We start from the raw sequence: 16,114 nt of genomic DNA, 5'->3' as shown, positions 1-16,114 counted from the left end.
ATGGGAGAAATCAGATCAAAGTATGCAAACATTTATTACTTCACCAAAAGTAATAAACTACCAACATGAATATGCATTCTTGGGATTTGTGTGGCAGTGCTGTCTTATCTTTCTAGTGTCTGCATTCTGCAAACTTTCAGTCAGTACAGAGGAGAGATGTTTTTTAAAGGACACTGAATACAGGCACCATGGTGCACGTCTGTAATCTTGGCTCTTTGAGTCAGGAGGATCCAGAGTTCAAAGTCAGCATGGGCTACCTGAGACCCCATCTCAAACAAACAAACAACATGAAGAGTGAAGGATTTCTTGGATAATCTGGGGGCTAACTGGCAATTTAAAGGTCAAATGATTCATTAGTTGACAACATTAAAGGTCCAGTATTGATTGATCTGAGATAAAAGAGATTTCCATTCTAAGCAGAAAAATGGGCATTTGTGAAGCCAGACTGATGTTCTAATGCAAAACCACATTCAACCCTTTGAAGTGTCAAGGTCACTATCCCTAAGCATCTATGTCTAATAGACAATTGTGAGTCGGCTGTCTCCCTTCTTACTAAGACCCATCCTAGGTCACATCTCAAGACGTTCTTGAACTTTAAAAAAAAATGGCCTTGTGATGAGAAGTAAGAATCATCATTTAAAGCTGCATTGTTAAAACATCATTAGGACCCAGGTGTGGTGGTTTACAACTAGCATTTAGGAGGCAGAGGCAGGTGGATCTTTGTGAGTTCCAGGCTACCCTGATGTACATAGTGAGTTCTAGGCCATCTAGGTCTACATAGTGACTCCTAGTCTCAAAACTACAAACAAACAAAACAAAACAAATATCATGAGCCAGGCTTAGTGGCACATGCCTGTAATCTTAGAACTTGAGAGTCAGAACTCAGACTCTGGATGGTCAGGAGTTGAAAATCAGACACAGCAAGGTCAAAGACAATCTGGACTACATAAGACCCTGCCTCAAAAGAAAAAATATGAATAAATCATAAAAATAAAGTTTTAATGCACAACCATTTTCAAATTACAATAAAAAATTAATATTATACACGATCACATTTTTCCTTGCTCTTCAAAATGCTGTAAATAGTGTAATATGAATAAAATTAACCTAATGACAAGTTTCTGGAGATCATAGGTAAATACAATTCCAAATGGACACGATATTTACATACAAATTAATTATGCTGGCATGAGTAGGCGGAAAGTAGTTGCTTAATTATTGTGAATTCTCATTGGGTTGTGCTTAAATGAAAATCTATTTTTTCAATTTGTTCTAGAAAGTTTGCCAATTTGAGCATTTTGGGGAAGCTGCTAAGTTACTTTCAAAGCAAGAACACTCTTCACACAAGAACGTTTCCCTCACATAATCAATTTGATTCCAAATCTTTCCTGATTCAAATAGAGCAGACTCCTTTATGGTCGTGAGAATGTGAAGTAAGAGCAGAATTTTCATCCTACATCTGAGCTGAAATTGCTCACAGACTCTATCAAGCACTGCATAGCAATGCAATTACTTGAGATTAAAGGTGGCCCCCTAGAAGCCAAAGGTGCTGGGAAACCTTACTAACAAAGGCAGGTCATACTCATGGAAATGAGCTTTCTCAACAACAGAGAGAAACAGACAGAGGAAACATGAAAGTGAAGGGTTCTCCTGTTGTACTTGCCAGTAGTGTGAGCCGCTCCTTTAGTATTAGCATGGTTCATGATGTAAGACCATTTTTATCAATAACATAAACTCAGATTTTCAGATTTCACACTGCCATTTTGTCCCACAGAGAATTCTCTCTCTCTCTCTCTCTCTCTCTCTCTCTCTCTCTCTCTCTCTCTCTCTCTCTCTCTCTCTCTCTCTCTCTCTCTCTGTAAAGATGCAAACAACACTGCTAGTTCACCGACCATACAAAGAGAGGTATGAGGTCAGGTTGGATTCATAGACCATACTCTCCCAAGCCCTGAGCTAAATATTCCATCCTATTTCCAATGACTTTACACAGTTCCACTGATCTGTTTTCAATGAAAAAAGCCCATTGACATAAAGACTGACTCTAATTGTTGATATGTGATATGAATTCCAAAACTAATGTCAGAAGACAATAACACTATTTACAACTTTAGCTAAGCACTGGGTGTCATATGGAAGGCATGTTTGGTATCCGCATTGGCTTATAAGCTATGCTAGCCCTGCGGCAAGGGATCAGAAATGATCCAGAGTTGATGCAGTGAGCGGAGGGCACGAGTAAATGATCCCAGGAGAGCAAGCCAGAGAACCTACTGATCGTCACTCCCAAGGGTCAGCCAATCACACATTGCATCGTGAATCACACTCAACGGCTCTTTGGTACTGCATTCTAGAAATTTCATATTATTACTGCACAAGCACAACTGTGGGAGGGAAGAGAACCAAGAGAAACTTTTAGAAAGGGCAAAACTGAATTTTAATAGTGAGGATCTATCTGTCCTTGTATCTGGGTTGGACCTGGTAAGAATGATCATCCATCCACTCAGGCAGTCACCTTTCTCAGTTATTGATTTTATCACATTCTTTGATACTTCCTTCGGGGTAGATATCAGACATATATCCCTGATTTCAATTAAAGGGAAGAGGGAACATGGACAGAAACTCATTTCTAATTAAGTCATTAGTGAGCCATTTAGTGGGCGTTAATTATTCTGAGAGTGGGGCTCAGTGTGTCCTCCATCATGGGATGGAGTTACAAGTTACACTCCCATTCTTCTTAGGTGGTGTGTGAAGCCCCCCAAAACCATCTTGATATTCAGAAATGGTGGGTTCTTAAGAGCAAGTGTAAAATAAATGAATAACTGCCCTGTTACCGTACATCTTTCTTAGAAGGAAGTGAAGAAGTCAAAGAGATGCAGGAGGGCAGGACTACGTGCAAGAATGCCTGTCGCTGTGTTTGCAAGGAAAGGATGGCTCAGTGGAGCAGCAAACATATCTTGACCTGGACAAAATGTACAGCATGGGTGGGTGCTGGTTCACAGCTTGGAGATGTCATATGGGACCCAAAGAGCAAAGAATGTGACCCACTCAATACATTTCTTCTTAAATTCACAGGTCTGATGACAGTCACAGTCACTGACTGCAGGCACATGGATTAGTAATCTGTACTTACACATAGTTGTGTGTGTTCACGTGCACAGGTGTGTGCACATTTCCCTGCATATATGAGAGAGAGGAGAGAGAGAGAGAGAGAGAGAGAGAGAGAGAGAGAGAGAGAGAGAGAGTTGGGCAGTTGTGTTTGCATGGAATCTTTCTAATGCAATTTTCCCAGTTGATTAATTAGATCAATTAATATTCAAATTAGAGTTCAGCTAATCCCAGGTTTACAGAGTCCCCTAGGCAAATGTTCTTATTGTTACCCAAAGGCTGACTCAGTGGATGACAGATATTTCTCCCTGTGAGTCACTTGTAAATAAGGAGAAAGGTGTTTGCATTCACCCAAGAGACAGGCCTTTAATTTTCTTTTGCTTATATTCAGTTCCCCCTGACTTTACTAGTGGGATTTAAGATTGATTCACTTCTTATTAATATACAATCTGGTTGAGAAGAGTTATTGGAGGCCTTATAAGACTTTAAGATCATTGTGTTAGTGTGCTGCCTGTCTTCAGCTCACCTGTATCCTTGTTCATAAACACATAATACATACTCAGTCTTCCAAAAATGACCTTTCCATCCTAACCCAGCAACAAGTGGGTGCCAATGCCTCCAAAATGTAAAAACTGAAGAATGATACAAAAATTAGGAAATGAAATCTTTTGCATCTACATTTGCAAATCATATTGTCAAAAAGCCAATAAGAAATTACTAAAAGTCACCTTCATCATCTAAAGCCACTGAATTATGAACTTGACACTTGAAGAAAAGTCAACTCATAAACAGGTCTGCTAACTAAGAATTCCAACTTTAATACCTAAGCACTCCTGATAATTTCAATTCCAGGCTCTCTGAGTTTATCCAATGTCTTCATGAAGAACTCAAGCCCCAATGGATACAGATCCAACACTGAAATCGCACCAATGAGTGGCTCAACCAGAGCCAAGCAGACAAGAACCCTGGCCTCTCTGCAAATCTCAACTATTCACTTTTCCTTGGCTAAGATGTACCAGGAAAGAATGTCCTTTAGTTTGGATCTTCTGACTACTCTTTGCATCGGATTCCAAGCAAGCAGACAAACATCAGCAGCTCACAACCCATTTATTCATATTAAGATACTGCAGACTGAACCCCAGGCACCGCGTTGGAAAGACAAACTGGGTTAGGCCAGGGTGAAGCTCTGCCCTTCTCCAGGGAGAGGAGCCTGTGTGTTCTTCACATCGCAACAGTGACCTCTAGTGCTCCCTCTTGACTGAACCCGTGCAGCTGCCGGAGGAATTACACCTTGGCCATAGAACTTCATTTGCCTAGGTGGGTGGGTTCTGGTCTTTCTTGGTCCTTGTTGTTTGTTTATTTACTACAATGCTTGTCAAAGGCTATCACCGCAGGATCCCTAAGATCTATTCTGGGTGGAACAACACACACTTTATTGGCTTAACAAAATTCCCACACGTCCGATTTAAAAGAGAAAGGGAAACACAGTACAGCCCAAGAGTGAAGTTCTCTCCTTGGCAGAGTAACAGATAAATTGTGACTTTAAATGAGTTCCTGAAAAGGGAGCAGAAAATCCCAGTGGCCTTGTAGTCTGGGTGGACTTGGGCTCGTGACAGTGAGTTCCCCGTATTTTTCCTTCACGAGGGCTCTCAGGCAAAGTCAAAGGAGGGTCTACAACAAAGAGAGCTACCAGCTTCTTGTCTCCCAAACCTAAACCTGGTAAATACAGCAGGGGCATCCCTTCCTGAACAGGCCTTGTAACCCGTTCCTGTAATGCAAAGCAGATAAGACTTGTCTTTCAAATTCGAGAAAGAAGAAAAAGTTGTGTTTGCTGAGCTGTTGTTTATCATGCATCGCAGAAAGGGAAATGCTTCCATTTGGAGAATTTAAGCTAAATATAAACTTTCAAAACTTTTCCTGTCTCCAAATGGCAAGCTGATGAGAGCTGGCCATTTTGGGTGAAATTTAAATTAAGCAAAGAGACTGTAATGGACGTTCCTTGAATCAATGGACTCAGCACCACGACAATCACAAAAACATGAAGTTGAAAATTCAACCACTAGAGAACACTACTTCAGAGGGGTGGGGGAAATCACCTTCACATTTCCCTTTAAGCCAGATGTAGTGCCGGGTGCCCATCTGGGACTGCTCTTCCCAGGGAGGACCGGGGCTCTTCAGTGCTGAGCTGGTCCACCAGTTCTGCCTGCCTGTGAAGTCTGCAGTAGGTTTCAGTTATTAGCCTGCATCATTTTAGAGACGCAGCCAGCTCCTGCTAAATCGCAAACTTCAGGAATCTCAGCTACTGCAGCAAAATATCAAGCCTGCGGTTTGGTTTCCTGATAGCCAAAGAATCCCAAGGAAACTCAATAACCTAAAGAAAGGTGCCTGGGCTATTGCCTTATTAAGATGCTCATTTAATGTCTTACTAGAAGTTGACTATCCACAATGAATATTCAAGGAGAGTGAGATTCTGCTAGTTTAAAAAAAAAAAATGGTCCAGATAACGTTTTGCATATTTTGGCCAGACCAAGAGCAACCCAGTCCTATTTGCACATTTTCCTGTGGTGCTTTGCCTAGCCCCCCACAGCGATTCCAGTTGAAAGGATTAATCTTAAAAAAAAATAAATAAACAGAATTAAAGTTTTGCGCGTAGACCCCCCGCAAGTTTTAAATCATTTGCTGTGTACTTACAGGAATTCCCGGCTTCCACTCTGTTCCAGTTTTGAGTAGACAACAGAAGTAACATCTTGAGGACAGCTCCAGTGATAGATTCCATAGTCATAATTTTTGAGCTCCCCAAAAAGATCTCGAGTGGCTCTCAGGACGCTGGAGACAGGTTCTCCTCAGTCCTTCACCCAGCACTGACTGAGTCTTCAGTATCTCCAGCTCTCTCTGGCTCTCTCCTCCCTCCCTCCCTCCTCTCACGCGCTGCTGCTCTCTCCTCTTTCCCTCCTCCCTCCTCTTTCCCTCCTCTCTCTCTCTCTCTCTCTCTCTCTCTCTCTCTCTCTCTCTCTCTCTCTCTCTCTCTCTCTCTCTCTCTCTCTCTCTCTCTCCCTTTCTCTCTCTCTTCTTCTCGCCCCCCCCCCGCAACGCTGGTTCCTCACTGAAAAGCAACCAGCATCTGCCCTAACAAGCTCACACACTGCTGCCGCCGAGGCCACGCCTACTCCTCACAGTGGTCCTAGAAATTGGCCTCAGCATCCTACCTCCTCCGAAAAGCACAGCAGCAACTAGCAGCTTTCTGAGCTCCGCAGCCGCTGCAGGTGATGGAAGCTGGACTTGGAGGCGCTGCCCGCTGCTCCTGGCCTCCTCGGGGGCTCCTTTCCCTCCCCTCTATTCTCAATAAGCCTTAACCCATTTTGTGCCCTGCCAGCCTTGGGAGTGGGGGAAGCGGCCAGGCGGCAAAGCCTTCTGATTTTCCGCAGGTCTTGTATTTGGCAGTACCAACCAACATACTGAGCTATTTCCTGATTGCCCGGGAGTGTATCCAGGTAAAATTGCATTATGTTTCAAAACAAAAGCATAGAATAAGACAGAAATAACAAAGCAAGTATTGGGGAATTGTAGCTAAAACTGTCCTCCGGGAAAACGCTTGCTGTTTTTCTCCGTTTCTGTAAAACTATCGCCTTGTGCTCTGGTGCCAAGGTTTTATTACAGAAATTCCTCACATGGGAACAGACATTCCTGCTTGGCAGATATTTAAAAATCATCTGATAATAGTCTGCAAGAAATTAACATTTCTTATTTTAGTTGTTGCTTCAGGAATACAAATCCACCAGTGGAGTGCTCTGGCTAGATTGAGTTTTGTGAACGCATCCTTCTGTGAGTAGGCAACATTCCACAATCGTGTTCTTTAATAGTAATTCCCAGAGGGCATTTCCATTTCCACAAAACGGAAATTGATGGAATACTAAAAACAGGGACCCCCCCCCCCAACACACGCATGATCAACTACTACAGAGAATACTCATCCAATGGCCATCCCGTGGATACTATTGCTTGTGCACAATATTAAATCACTTAAATGATGAAGCTAAGACCCCATACAAAGCTGTACCTCACACGGTATCAGAGAGGGTAAATCATCTCTTTAAAGTAAATGTCAAGATGCCTTCCTGCTGATTACCTAGGGCATTGTAGAGACTGGAATTCAGGAACTCTCAAGCAACATCTTGGTGTTTGGAACAGGGAGAAGCTCAAGCCTCTCTCATATGCAGCCTTGCTGGGCAATGAAAAGAGGGTGGGGTGAGAGAACCATCCATCAACCAAGCATAATTGTTTAGCTCTTGACTTCAAACAAAGCCAAATAGATAGTTCTGCTTTTCCTATTTTACAGATGAAGAAAACCAAGAGCGGAGAGGGACTGATTTGCAGGGTCATTGAGTTAGGAAGCAGAGTGAAGAAACTGGACTTGGGATTTTTGAGTCTGGTTCTACTGATCGCAGCTGAGAGCTTGCTGCCCTCATATCAGATCTTCACACACACACACACACACACACACACACACACACACACACACACACACACACACTCCTGTATAAATCCCAGGCCTCAAAACCAATAGCAGAGGGGGGGGGGGGGGAAGCAGAGCCTGAGTATTTGTATTTTCTGTGTTGCTAGACCTAAATTTCTGGCTTGGTTTTCAAGCCATAAAATGTCAAGAAAAACAACTATTGTATTAACCATTTATATCAGTGGTTATTTGGGGGATAATTTAATTTACAAGTTATCTGCCTCTTATTATCTAATTACATTATTAAAGAGATCATTTGAGGAAAATATCTTGCACCTACAGAAGGAAGAGATTAGACCTTCTAGAGGGCTGTGCGACTGCGCTGTCCAGAGTACTACCCTGAGTAAAATACAAAGATGTAGCTCGGGTAGAGTAGTAACCTAGAAGCCACAGGGTCCTGGGTTTGACTGCCAGCACAATATAAACGAGGTGTGGTGGTGCTTGCCTGTAATCCCAGCACTTGGGAGGTGGGGGTAGGAGGATCAGGAGTTCAAGGTCATCCTCAGCAACAGAGCAAATCTGAAGCAAGCCTGGGCTATGTGAGACCCTGTCTCAACAAGGAGAAAAAGAAGGAAGGGAGGGAGGGAGGGAGGAAGGAAGGAAGGGTGGGAGGGAGGGAGGAAGGAAGGAAGAAAGGAAGGGAGGGAGGGAGGAAGGGTGGGAGGGAGGGAGGAAGGAAGGAAGGGTGGGAGGGAGGAAGGAAGGGTGGGAGGGAGGGAGGAAGGAAGGGAGGGAGGGAGGGAGGGAGGGAGGGAGAAAGGAAGGAAGGAAGGAAGGAAGGAAGGAAGGAAGGAAGGAAGGAAGGAAAGATGGATTTAATAGTCTGATCTATGGGCCTGTAAAACTGTTGCTTTGGAAGCAACGTCTTGGTTTTTCCAGAAGGAAATGTTATCGCCCTATTAAACTTGTGACTGTTTACATGAAAACAAATGAGAAAATTTGAAGATTAGTATTGGATCAAAAGTGAAACAACAATTATATATTTTATGATGGAAAATTTAAGACAACCTGGCCTGACAACACAGGTCCATATCCCAGGTGCTCCAATGAGATGTGATCTGCTGAAGGTGGAAAAGGGTTGGATGCCAAGACCTACTGACCTGTGCTTCACGTCTCTGATCCCACTAGAATGACTGGAAAAGAAAATTAATATGGTGGCACATTAATACCTAGGTCCCAGCCCTGGAGCGATAGAGGCAAAAAAAATCAAATTTTAAGCTAAACCTTATCTACATAGAAAATTTAACCTTCAATCTCAGAACTGGGAAAGGAAGTGAGTTCCAGCTTAGTCTCTTATTTCAGTCTCAGACCTTGCCTCAGAGGGTGGAGAGGGTAGGAAAGAGATAGGCAAGTTTAATGCTAAAGTTTATGTCTCAAAATTTAAAAAACAAATATACAAAGTAAAAACGGAAAAATAATCAATTTCATCTTGAAAAAATGAAAATGAAATTTTTTGTCCTGGCAATGCTGAAGCATGCATGGGCAGCCCGTATATGGCGGTTGTGTTGAACTTGTCCACATTGGTCTACATTGATGAGGATGACTGACCAGGTCTCTTCCTCAAGAGGGCACCAGATCTCATAACAGATGGTTGTGAGCCACCATGTGGTTGCTGGGAATTGAACTCAGGACTTTTGGAAGAGCAGGCAGTGCTCTTAACCCCCTGAGTCATCTCTCCAGCCCCAATTTCATTGTGAGGACATGCATATAAATCAAACTTCAGTGTAAAAACAATGATAATATGATCACTAAGGTAAGATCTGACCAAGAATATGCAGTTGTCAAATCCTGTATACTGTGGCTCTTCTGTCTTCTTCAGAGGTAGAAAATAAAAACACAGGTGTGTACACAGGGGGAACTCATTCGAGGCATCTGACTGAGTTGTACACAGCTTTGCACAATTCAGGCATGGGGAGATGGCTCAGTAAGCAAAGTGCTTTTGGAATGAGTGTGAGAGCCTGAATCTGTCCCACCCTCAGGATGAACGTAAAAAGGTAAGCATGATGGTGTGTTCCTCTAATTCCAGCACTGGGAAGGTGGAGGCAGAAGGATCCCCAAGGTTCCCTGGCTAGCCACCCTAACCTAATTCATGAGCTCTTGGCCCCAGGGAGAGACTCTGCCTTAAAAATTACCACGAGATAGTCCTGAAGTTTACTTCTGGCCCCAAAAAGGATGCACACACACACACACACACACACACACAGAGAGAGAGAGAGAGAGAGAGAGAGAGAGAGAGAGACAGAGAGACAGACAGACAGAGAGAGAGACAGAGAGACAGAGAGACAGAGAGAGAGGAGAGAGAGAGAATATTAAGCTATTGAATTTTTCTTATTTCTTTTATTTATTTGCTTGGGTTTTTTCTCTTTTTTTTTTTTTTGGTTTGTTGTTTGTTTTTGTTTGAGACAGGGTAGCTGCCAAGCCCATAAAGCTGGACACTTTACTGGGTCCAGCTCTGAAAGCCTGGATAGCTGTTTGTATTGAATCCACATAGAAACACTGCAACAAGCTGGAGTCTGAAGTCCAGTGAACAAAGGAAGCAACACTCGCTCAGAAAGGACCGGATCCTGCTGACACGCATCCACCTTCTCGCTCTACATCTATCTTGTCACCAGGGCACCAGCCCCCTAGATCCCGCCAGCCACACTCTCCCACTCTCTCAGCCATTCTCTCTCGGCCATCAGCCCACATATGAATCCTCTTTAGAAGTAACTACAAACGGAGATGCATTTTATGGGTCCTCTACATCTCTTACTCTAGCCAAACTGAAAACCATAATCAACCATCACAATCATTCAGTTATGTTAAGTATCACTCACATACATCCACCTTATTGTCTAATAGATCTCTCTAGAATGTTTTCATCTTGCAAAACCAAAACTAGGTACTCATCGAACACCAATCCCTTTGTTGGGGTGAGCTGCTTGCTCATCTCAGCTGCCCAGAACCAAAAGAATCACACGAAACCATATTAATTAAATCACTGCCCAGCCCATGAGCTCTAGCTTCTTATTGGCTAACTTTTATATTAATTTAACCCATTTCTATTCATCTGTGTATCACCATGTGGCTGTGGCTTACTGGCTAAAGTTCCAACCAGCATCTGTCTCTGGCATCTCCATGGCATCTCTCTCTCTGGCTCAGCCTTCTTTTTCCCAGCATTCTGCTTAGTTTTCCCCTCCTAGCTCTGTTCCCCTACATCTCTGCTATAGGCCCAAAGCAGTTCCTTTATTAACCAATGAAAGCAACACATAGGCAGAAGGACCTCCCACATGATCCCTTCACTCACCAGGCCTTAGAGACCGTATTTCTACTCTATTTTGGGTCATCCACTCACTAGCTCATAGGAATCGCTTTATATTCTGAGTTACTTAGATATTTCATATGTGTGGACCCACACAGTATGTGCCCTTTTGTGACAAGACTATTTCACCTAGCATAGGAACTCAAAGTTCATCAGATTGTAGCAGGTGACAAATGTCCTTCTTTTTAAGATTACATGATATTCCATTGTGCATACAAGTCACATTTTCTTTCTTCCCTCATGGGTCAATGGGCATTTTGCACATCTAGAACTTGGTTATTGTGACTAATGCTGATATAAATGACATGAACGTGTGTGTCTCTTTGAGATCCTTTGAGATATATACCCGGAAGTGGAATTTGTGGGTCATATATAAAGTCTACTTTCAATTTGTGTGTGTGCTTGTGTGTGCAGGCGTGTGGGCAGTGGCCTATTGGGAGAGCTGATGTGGTGGCTGGGTGTCTTTCAATTGCTCGTCATCCTATTTTATTGAGGCAGGGTCCCTTGCTAAACCTGGAGCTCACAATTTGCTTTAATTCCTCTTTCATACAATACATCCAGACCACAGTTTCCCCATCTCTACTCCTCACAATCCCAACCTCTCCTCTCACCTAGTCCACTCCTCCTCTGTTTCCCTTCAGAAAAGAGCAGGCCTCCCAAGGATATCAACCAAACACGGCACAAAAGATACAATGAGAATAGGCACAAACTCTCATATCAGGACTGGTTAAGGTGACCCAGCAGGAGGAAAAGAGTCCCAAGAGCGGGCAAAATAGTCAGAGACACCCCACTCCCACTGTTGAAGTCCTACGAAAACACCAAGCTGACAAAACCGTAACATTCACAAAGGACCTAGTGCACCCCCACAGAGGCTCTGTGCTGGCAGCCTCACTCTCTGTGAGCCCCTATGAGCCCTGCCTAACTGATTCTGTGGGTTGTGTTCTCCTGGTGGTGCTCACTAATTTGACAGAACTATCTTCCAAACTCCAAGATTTCCTTGTCTGCACCTTCCCCATCCTAAGATTACAGGCTTGCTCCACTATATCTGGCTCTTTCCGTCAGAGATATTGATCCAAACTTGGGTCCTCAGCTTGGGCAGCAGACACTTTATCAACCAAGCCATCTGTCCAGCCTCTCTGTTCGTTTAAGGAACTTCTACATTGCTGATAAGTATTCTGGTCTCCTCATGTACGCTGCCGTGTGTGTATATGATTGGGTTTTTTTTTTCCTCTTTATTCAAGTTACTGTCCTTGTCTGTGACTTTTTAAGTCTTATTAGACTGTGTTGAAGTTCCACCAATACACCAAGCTAACAATAACATTCACAGAAGTCCTACCACATCCCCTTCTCCTCCTTAGATAATGCTAGTTGGGTCCTTTAAATGAATTTGTGTGTACATGTCTCCCCTCAGCTTTAGGATACTTGGGGCCCTTATCCCATCAGCCTCTCAGTGCCTCCCTTTCTCCCTTTCATTCTGAAGCCCCCATGATCTGCACTGCCTTTACTTCCTCCATCCTTTGGTTTTCTTTTGCAGCCTTCTGCCATAAGTATTTTGAGTGTTCATTCACACATTCCATCCTGCCCTGTCAGTTCTGAAGTTCCAGTGCTGAGTTCCTGAAGCAAATGTTTGAACCCAGTGTCCACGTTCTTCAGCCCTGGACTCCCTACTGACCTCTTCTCTGTGATTTCAGACCCTACACCCACATCATCAGTTAGCTCTCCCATTGTTTTCCTGGTTTGGTTTTGGGGTTTGTTGTTGTTGTTGTTGTTGTTTTGGTTTTTCATTTTTGGCATGACTTCCTTAATTCACCAAGCATCATTGTGAAAGTTATTTAGGATTATTTGCGTAGCAATTCTTCTTATATTTTCACTGATGGAAGGTTGGTTTCTGGAGATTTGCTGTGCGATTTTGATTGGAGTGTGTTTCCATGTCTCTTCGTAAGCCTTGTTGTCGTCTGTTGGAAAGCAGGTGTTTAAAAGTCAGCCATGTCTCCAGTCGTGTGATTTTGTTTTAGACAAAAATGTTTCACGAGTCAGTCGTCTGAGCTACAGAGTGGAAATCTCTCAAGCCTTTTATGAGACTGCCTCCTTTGGGGGCTCCTGTGTGTCATCTCATTAGAGAGGTTTGCCAGCTCCTGCTAGTCAGATCCCCCTGTAGACAAGCTGCCGTGCCGACGTTCTGTGATGTTATGGTAAGTGGATCGCTTTCCTTCTCATCAGCTCTAGCCTAGTTCCTGGTTCTTCTCAGTGTTTAAATTCAGGAAAGACACAAACCTCCCCAGGGAGAAATCGGCAGTTAAGGATTTTCTTCTGAACACACTGCACCGTGCTCAGAGAAGGGCTCTGGTGAGTGAATGCCAGGATTCTTCTAGCACACTCCCATTCAGTCGGCTTCGCACATTCCCGGGATACAAGAACCTCTTCGCTGGTGTTCAGATTTCCCATCAGAAGAGTTGGGCACGTATGATGATTAGGCTGCTATCTCTGAGGGAGGGAGTCAGGGGCTTTCTAATTTACAATCTTGCTAACGTTGTTCCTCAAAACCGATATGTTTTATTAACTAAAATACAGTACAAACAATAATTTCTGGCCAAAAGCCCTCTCTCAAATATATTTCTAATGCTTACAATCATTGTTTCCTGGCTATAACCACTAAGCATACAAAAATGGACATGGGACTGAAGAACTAATTCAGGCATTAAGAGTGAGCCCTGCTCTTGCAGAGGACCAGAGTTTACTTCTCAGAACCTATGTGGAGCCACCCACAATTACCACTAACTCCAGCTCCAGGGTCTTTGACGCCCTCTTCTGGCTGTCTTGGGTAACTTCACTTGTATGTACACATCTCACACTTAAACACACATACACATGATTTAAAAATTCAAATAAATCTTCTTTAAAATAGGCATTGTTAGCCAGGTAGTAGTGGTGCACACCTTTAAACCCAGCACTTGCAAGGCAGAGACAGGTGGATCTCTGTGAGTTCAAGGCCAGCCTGGTCTACAGAGCATCCAGGGTAGGCTCCAAAGCTACAGAAAAACCCTATCTCAAACCAAAAATAAAAAAAAGGCATTGTTGCTTATAGTGATATTTTGTGTTTGTTTTAATAAATAAAGTTGCCTGAAAATCATAGGGCAAAACTAAGCCACTAGAGGCCAGGCTGTGGTGGCACACACCTTTAATCCAAAAGTTTGGGAGACAGAGACAGATGTATCTCTGTGAGTTCAAGGCCACTCTGGGCTACACAAGATCATTGCAGAAAGAGATCCGGGTGGTGCTGCCTCACACCTTTAATCCCAGTACTAGGGAGTCACGCACCTTTAATCTCAGCACTAGAGGGTAATAAAATATGGGTGGAGACAGAGGTTCAGGGCTCCCTCTGCAGTTGCCCAGCCTTGGTAGAGGTAAGACTTCTCTGGTGGCAAAGCTGTTTTGCTTTTCTGATCTTCACCCTGAACTCCAATATCTGACTCTGGGTTCTTATTATTCATGCTACAGTTACTATTGTTGTGATTAATTCATCTTTTGTAGGATCAATCTTTTATACAAGTATTTACTTTTGTTATTTTTTTTATTAATTCCAATCTCATTCATCTCCCCATCCCTTCACATCCGCCCTCTGCCCTTGCAACCTCCCCCACAAAACAAAACAAAATTCAAAAGAAAAACAACTATACTAACTAGCATACAAAAAATAAAAAAAAAAAAACAAATGTCTCAGTATGGAAACTGCAGTGTGGCACAGTGACTCACACAATCTGTCCTTTAGTCTACACATTTTTACTTGTACGTGTTCATGCAATGAATCACTGGCCTGGTTCGAGGCCTCTGGCTTCTGCTACACCTTCAATACTAGGCTCTCACTGGGACTCCTCACAGATATCCTGTGCTCCCGCTCCTTTCTGCCTGCTGCAGTGGGTGAGCTAGCTGGGGCAGTGCTAGAGAGCTCACTCTCACGGTGTAGATGAGGGAATGCTGACAGGCTGGCCAACCCAGCTACCACCCAGTCCAGAACTAGGCCTATGAGTTGGCCCACCCCAACATTCACCTCATCTATAAACTGTTAGAGCGTGTGAAGGGGCCAGCCCTGCACATTCAAAGCTGTATGTAAGATCTCCATGATACAAAGCCACAACAGAATCTTCTGTCATATTTTTAAGCAAGGGGCTTGTTCTGTAACCTACCAGCATTTTACTAGCAGATTTATGTTGCTCTGAGTGTCACTATACTTCTCTTGTAGCTGTCGCTAAAGGCAGTGGATACTGTGTTGCTGAAGAACATAGTGAGTTTTGCAACTTTACAAATAACTTTTGTTTGTTTGTTTGTTTGTTTTTGTTTTTGAGACAGGGTTTCTCTGCGTACCTCTGACTGTCCTGGAACTCACTGTTGTAGACCAGGCTGGCCTGGAACTCAGGGATCCGCCTGCCCCTGCCTTGCCTGAGTGCTGGGGTTAAAGGCACGCACCATAGCTCGGTGGTAGAGCATTTGACTGAAGCTTTACAAACACTTAAGCTTTAGCAGAGGGACTTTTCCGTTCACATCTCACCTGACCCAACCTCCTGTAACAAAGGTTTAGTTGCCAGTTAAGATAGAAATTATCAGTAACACACGATACTCTCTTAAGAAATGCAGCAGTAACAGAGAGACATGTAGTAATGGAAGACATGTCAGTGGTTAAGAGCACCTCCTACACTGCCAGAGGACCAAGATTTGGTTCTCAGTACCCACAGCAGGCAGCTCACACCACCTATAACACCAGTTCAGGGACCCAACCCCTCTGACCTTCGAGTCACCAACACTCATGTGCCCATACCCTGAAATACATGCATGCACATAATTAAGAGAAGAAAAATAAATCTTTAAAAATGCCATACATTAGTCTAGTCAGTGAATGTTGTCTTTAATAATATTCAAAAGTATTTCAGTTTTAAATAATTCCTTAATCCAAAAAGGCTTATATTTACTGAAAAATTCCAAGGACGGTGGGCCCTCCTTTCATATGTACACTGGTTTATCATTACTGCCTTCCATCGTTTTGGTATATTTGTTACTACAGCTAATGACCTGGTGCTGATATATGTTAACTAAAGCCTAATAAAGTGTCCTTCATTTTTGCTGGAGATATTTTCTCTTTTCTAGAAACCCATTCAGAGTCCCGCTTCATATTTAATGTTCATGTCTTCTTAGGATCCTCTCAT

The 16,114-nt window shown here is 43.2% G+C and overlaps 1 protein-coding gene across 6 annotated transcripts in view; it reads right to left on the bottom strand.

The window, feature by feature from the left end:
- Positions 1-5,884, bottom strand: part of Cntnap4 (contactin associated protein family member 4) — a 302,762-nt gene extending 296,878 nt beyond the window's left edge. For 5 of the 6 annotated variants that reach the window (XM_038312862.1, XM_038312866.1, XM_038312865.1 and 2 more), the window contains exon 1: positions 5,794-5,878. In XM_038312862.1, coding sequence (XP_038168790.1) covers positions 5,794-5,878 — 85 coding nt within the window. Of the gene's footprint in view, positions 1-5,793 lie in introns of all 6 variants that reach the window. The other variant, XM_038312860.1, reaches the window with a different exon arrangement.
- Positions 5,885-16,114: the final 10,230 nt, after the last annotated feature.

The sequence above is a fragment of the Arvicola amphibius genome, chromosome 15, assembly GCF_903992535.2.
Source record: "Arvicola amphibius chromosome 15, mArvAmp1.2, whole genome shotgun sequence".
Lineage (NCBI taxonomy): Eukaryota > Metazoa > Chordata > Mammalia > Rodentia > Cricetidae > Arvicola > Arvicola amphibius.
The sequence above is the reverse complement of the archived record's forward strand: the minus strand, read 5'-3'. Positions and strand labels throughout refer to the sequence as shown.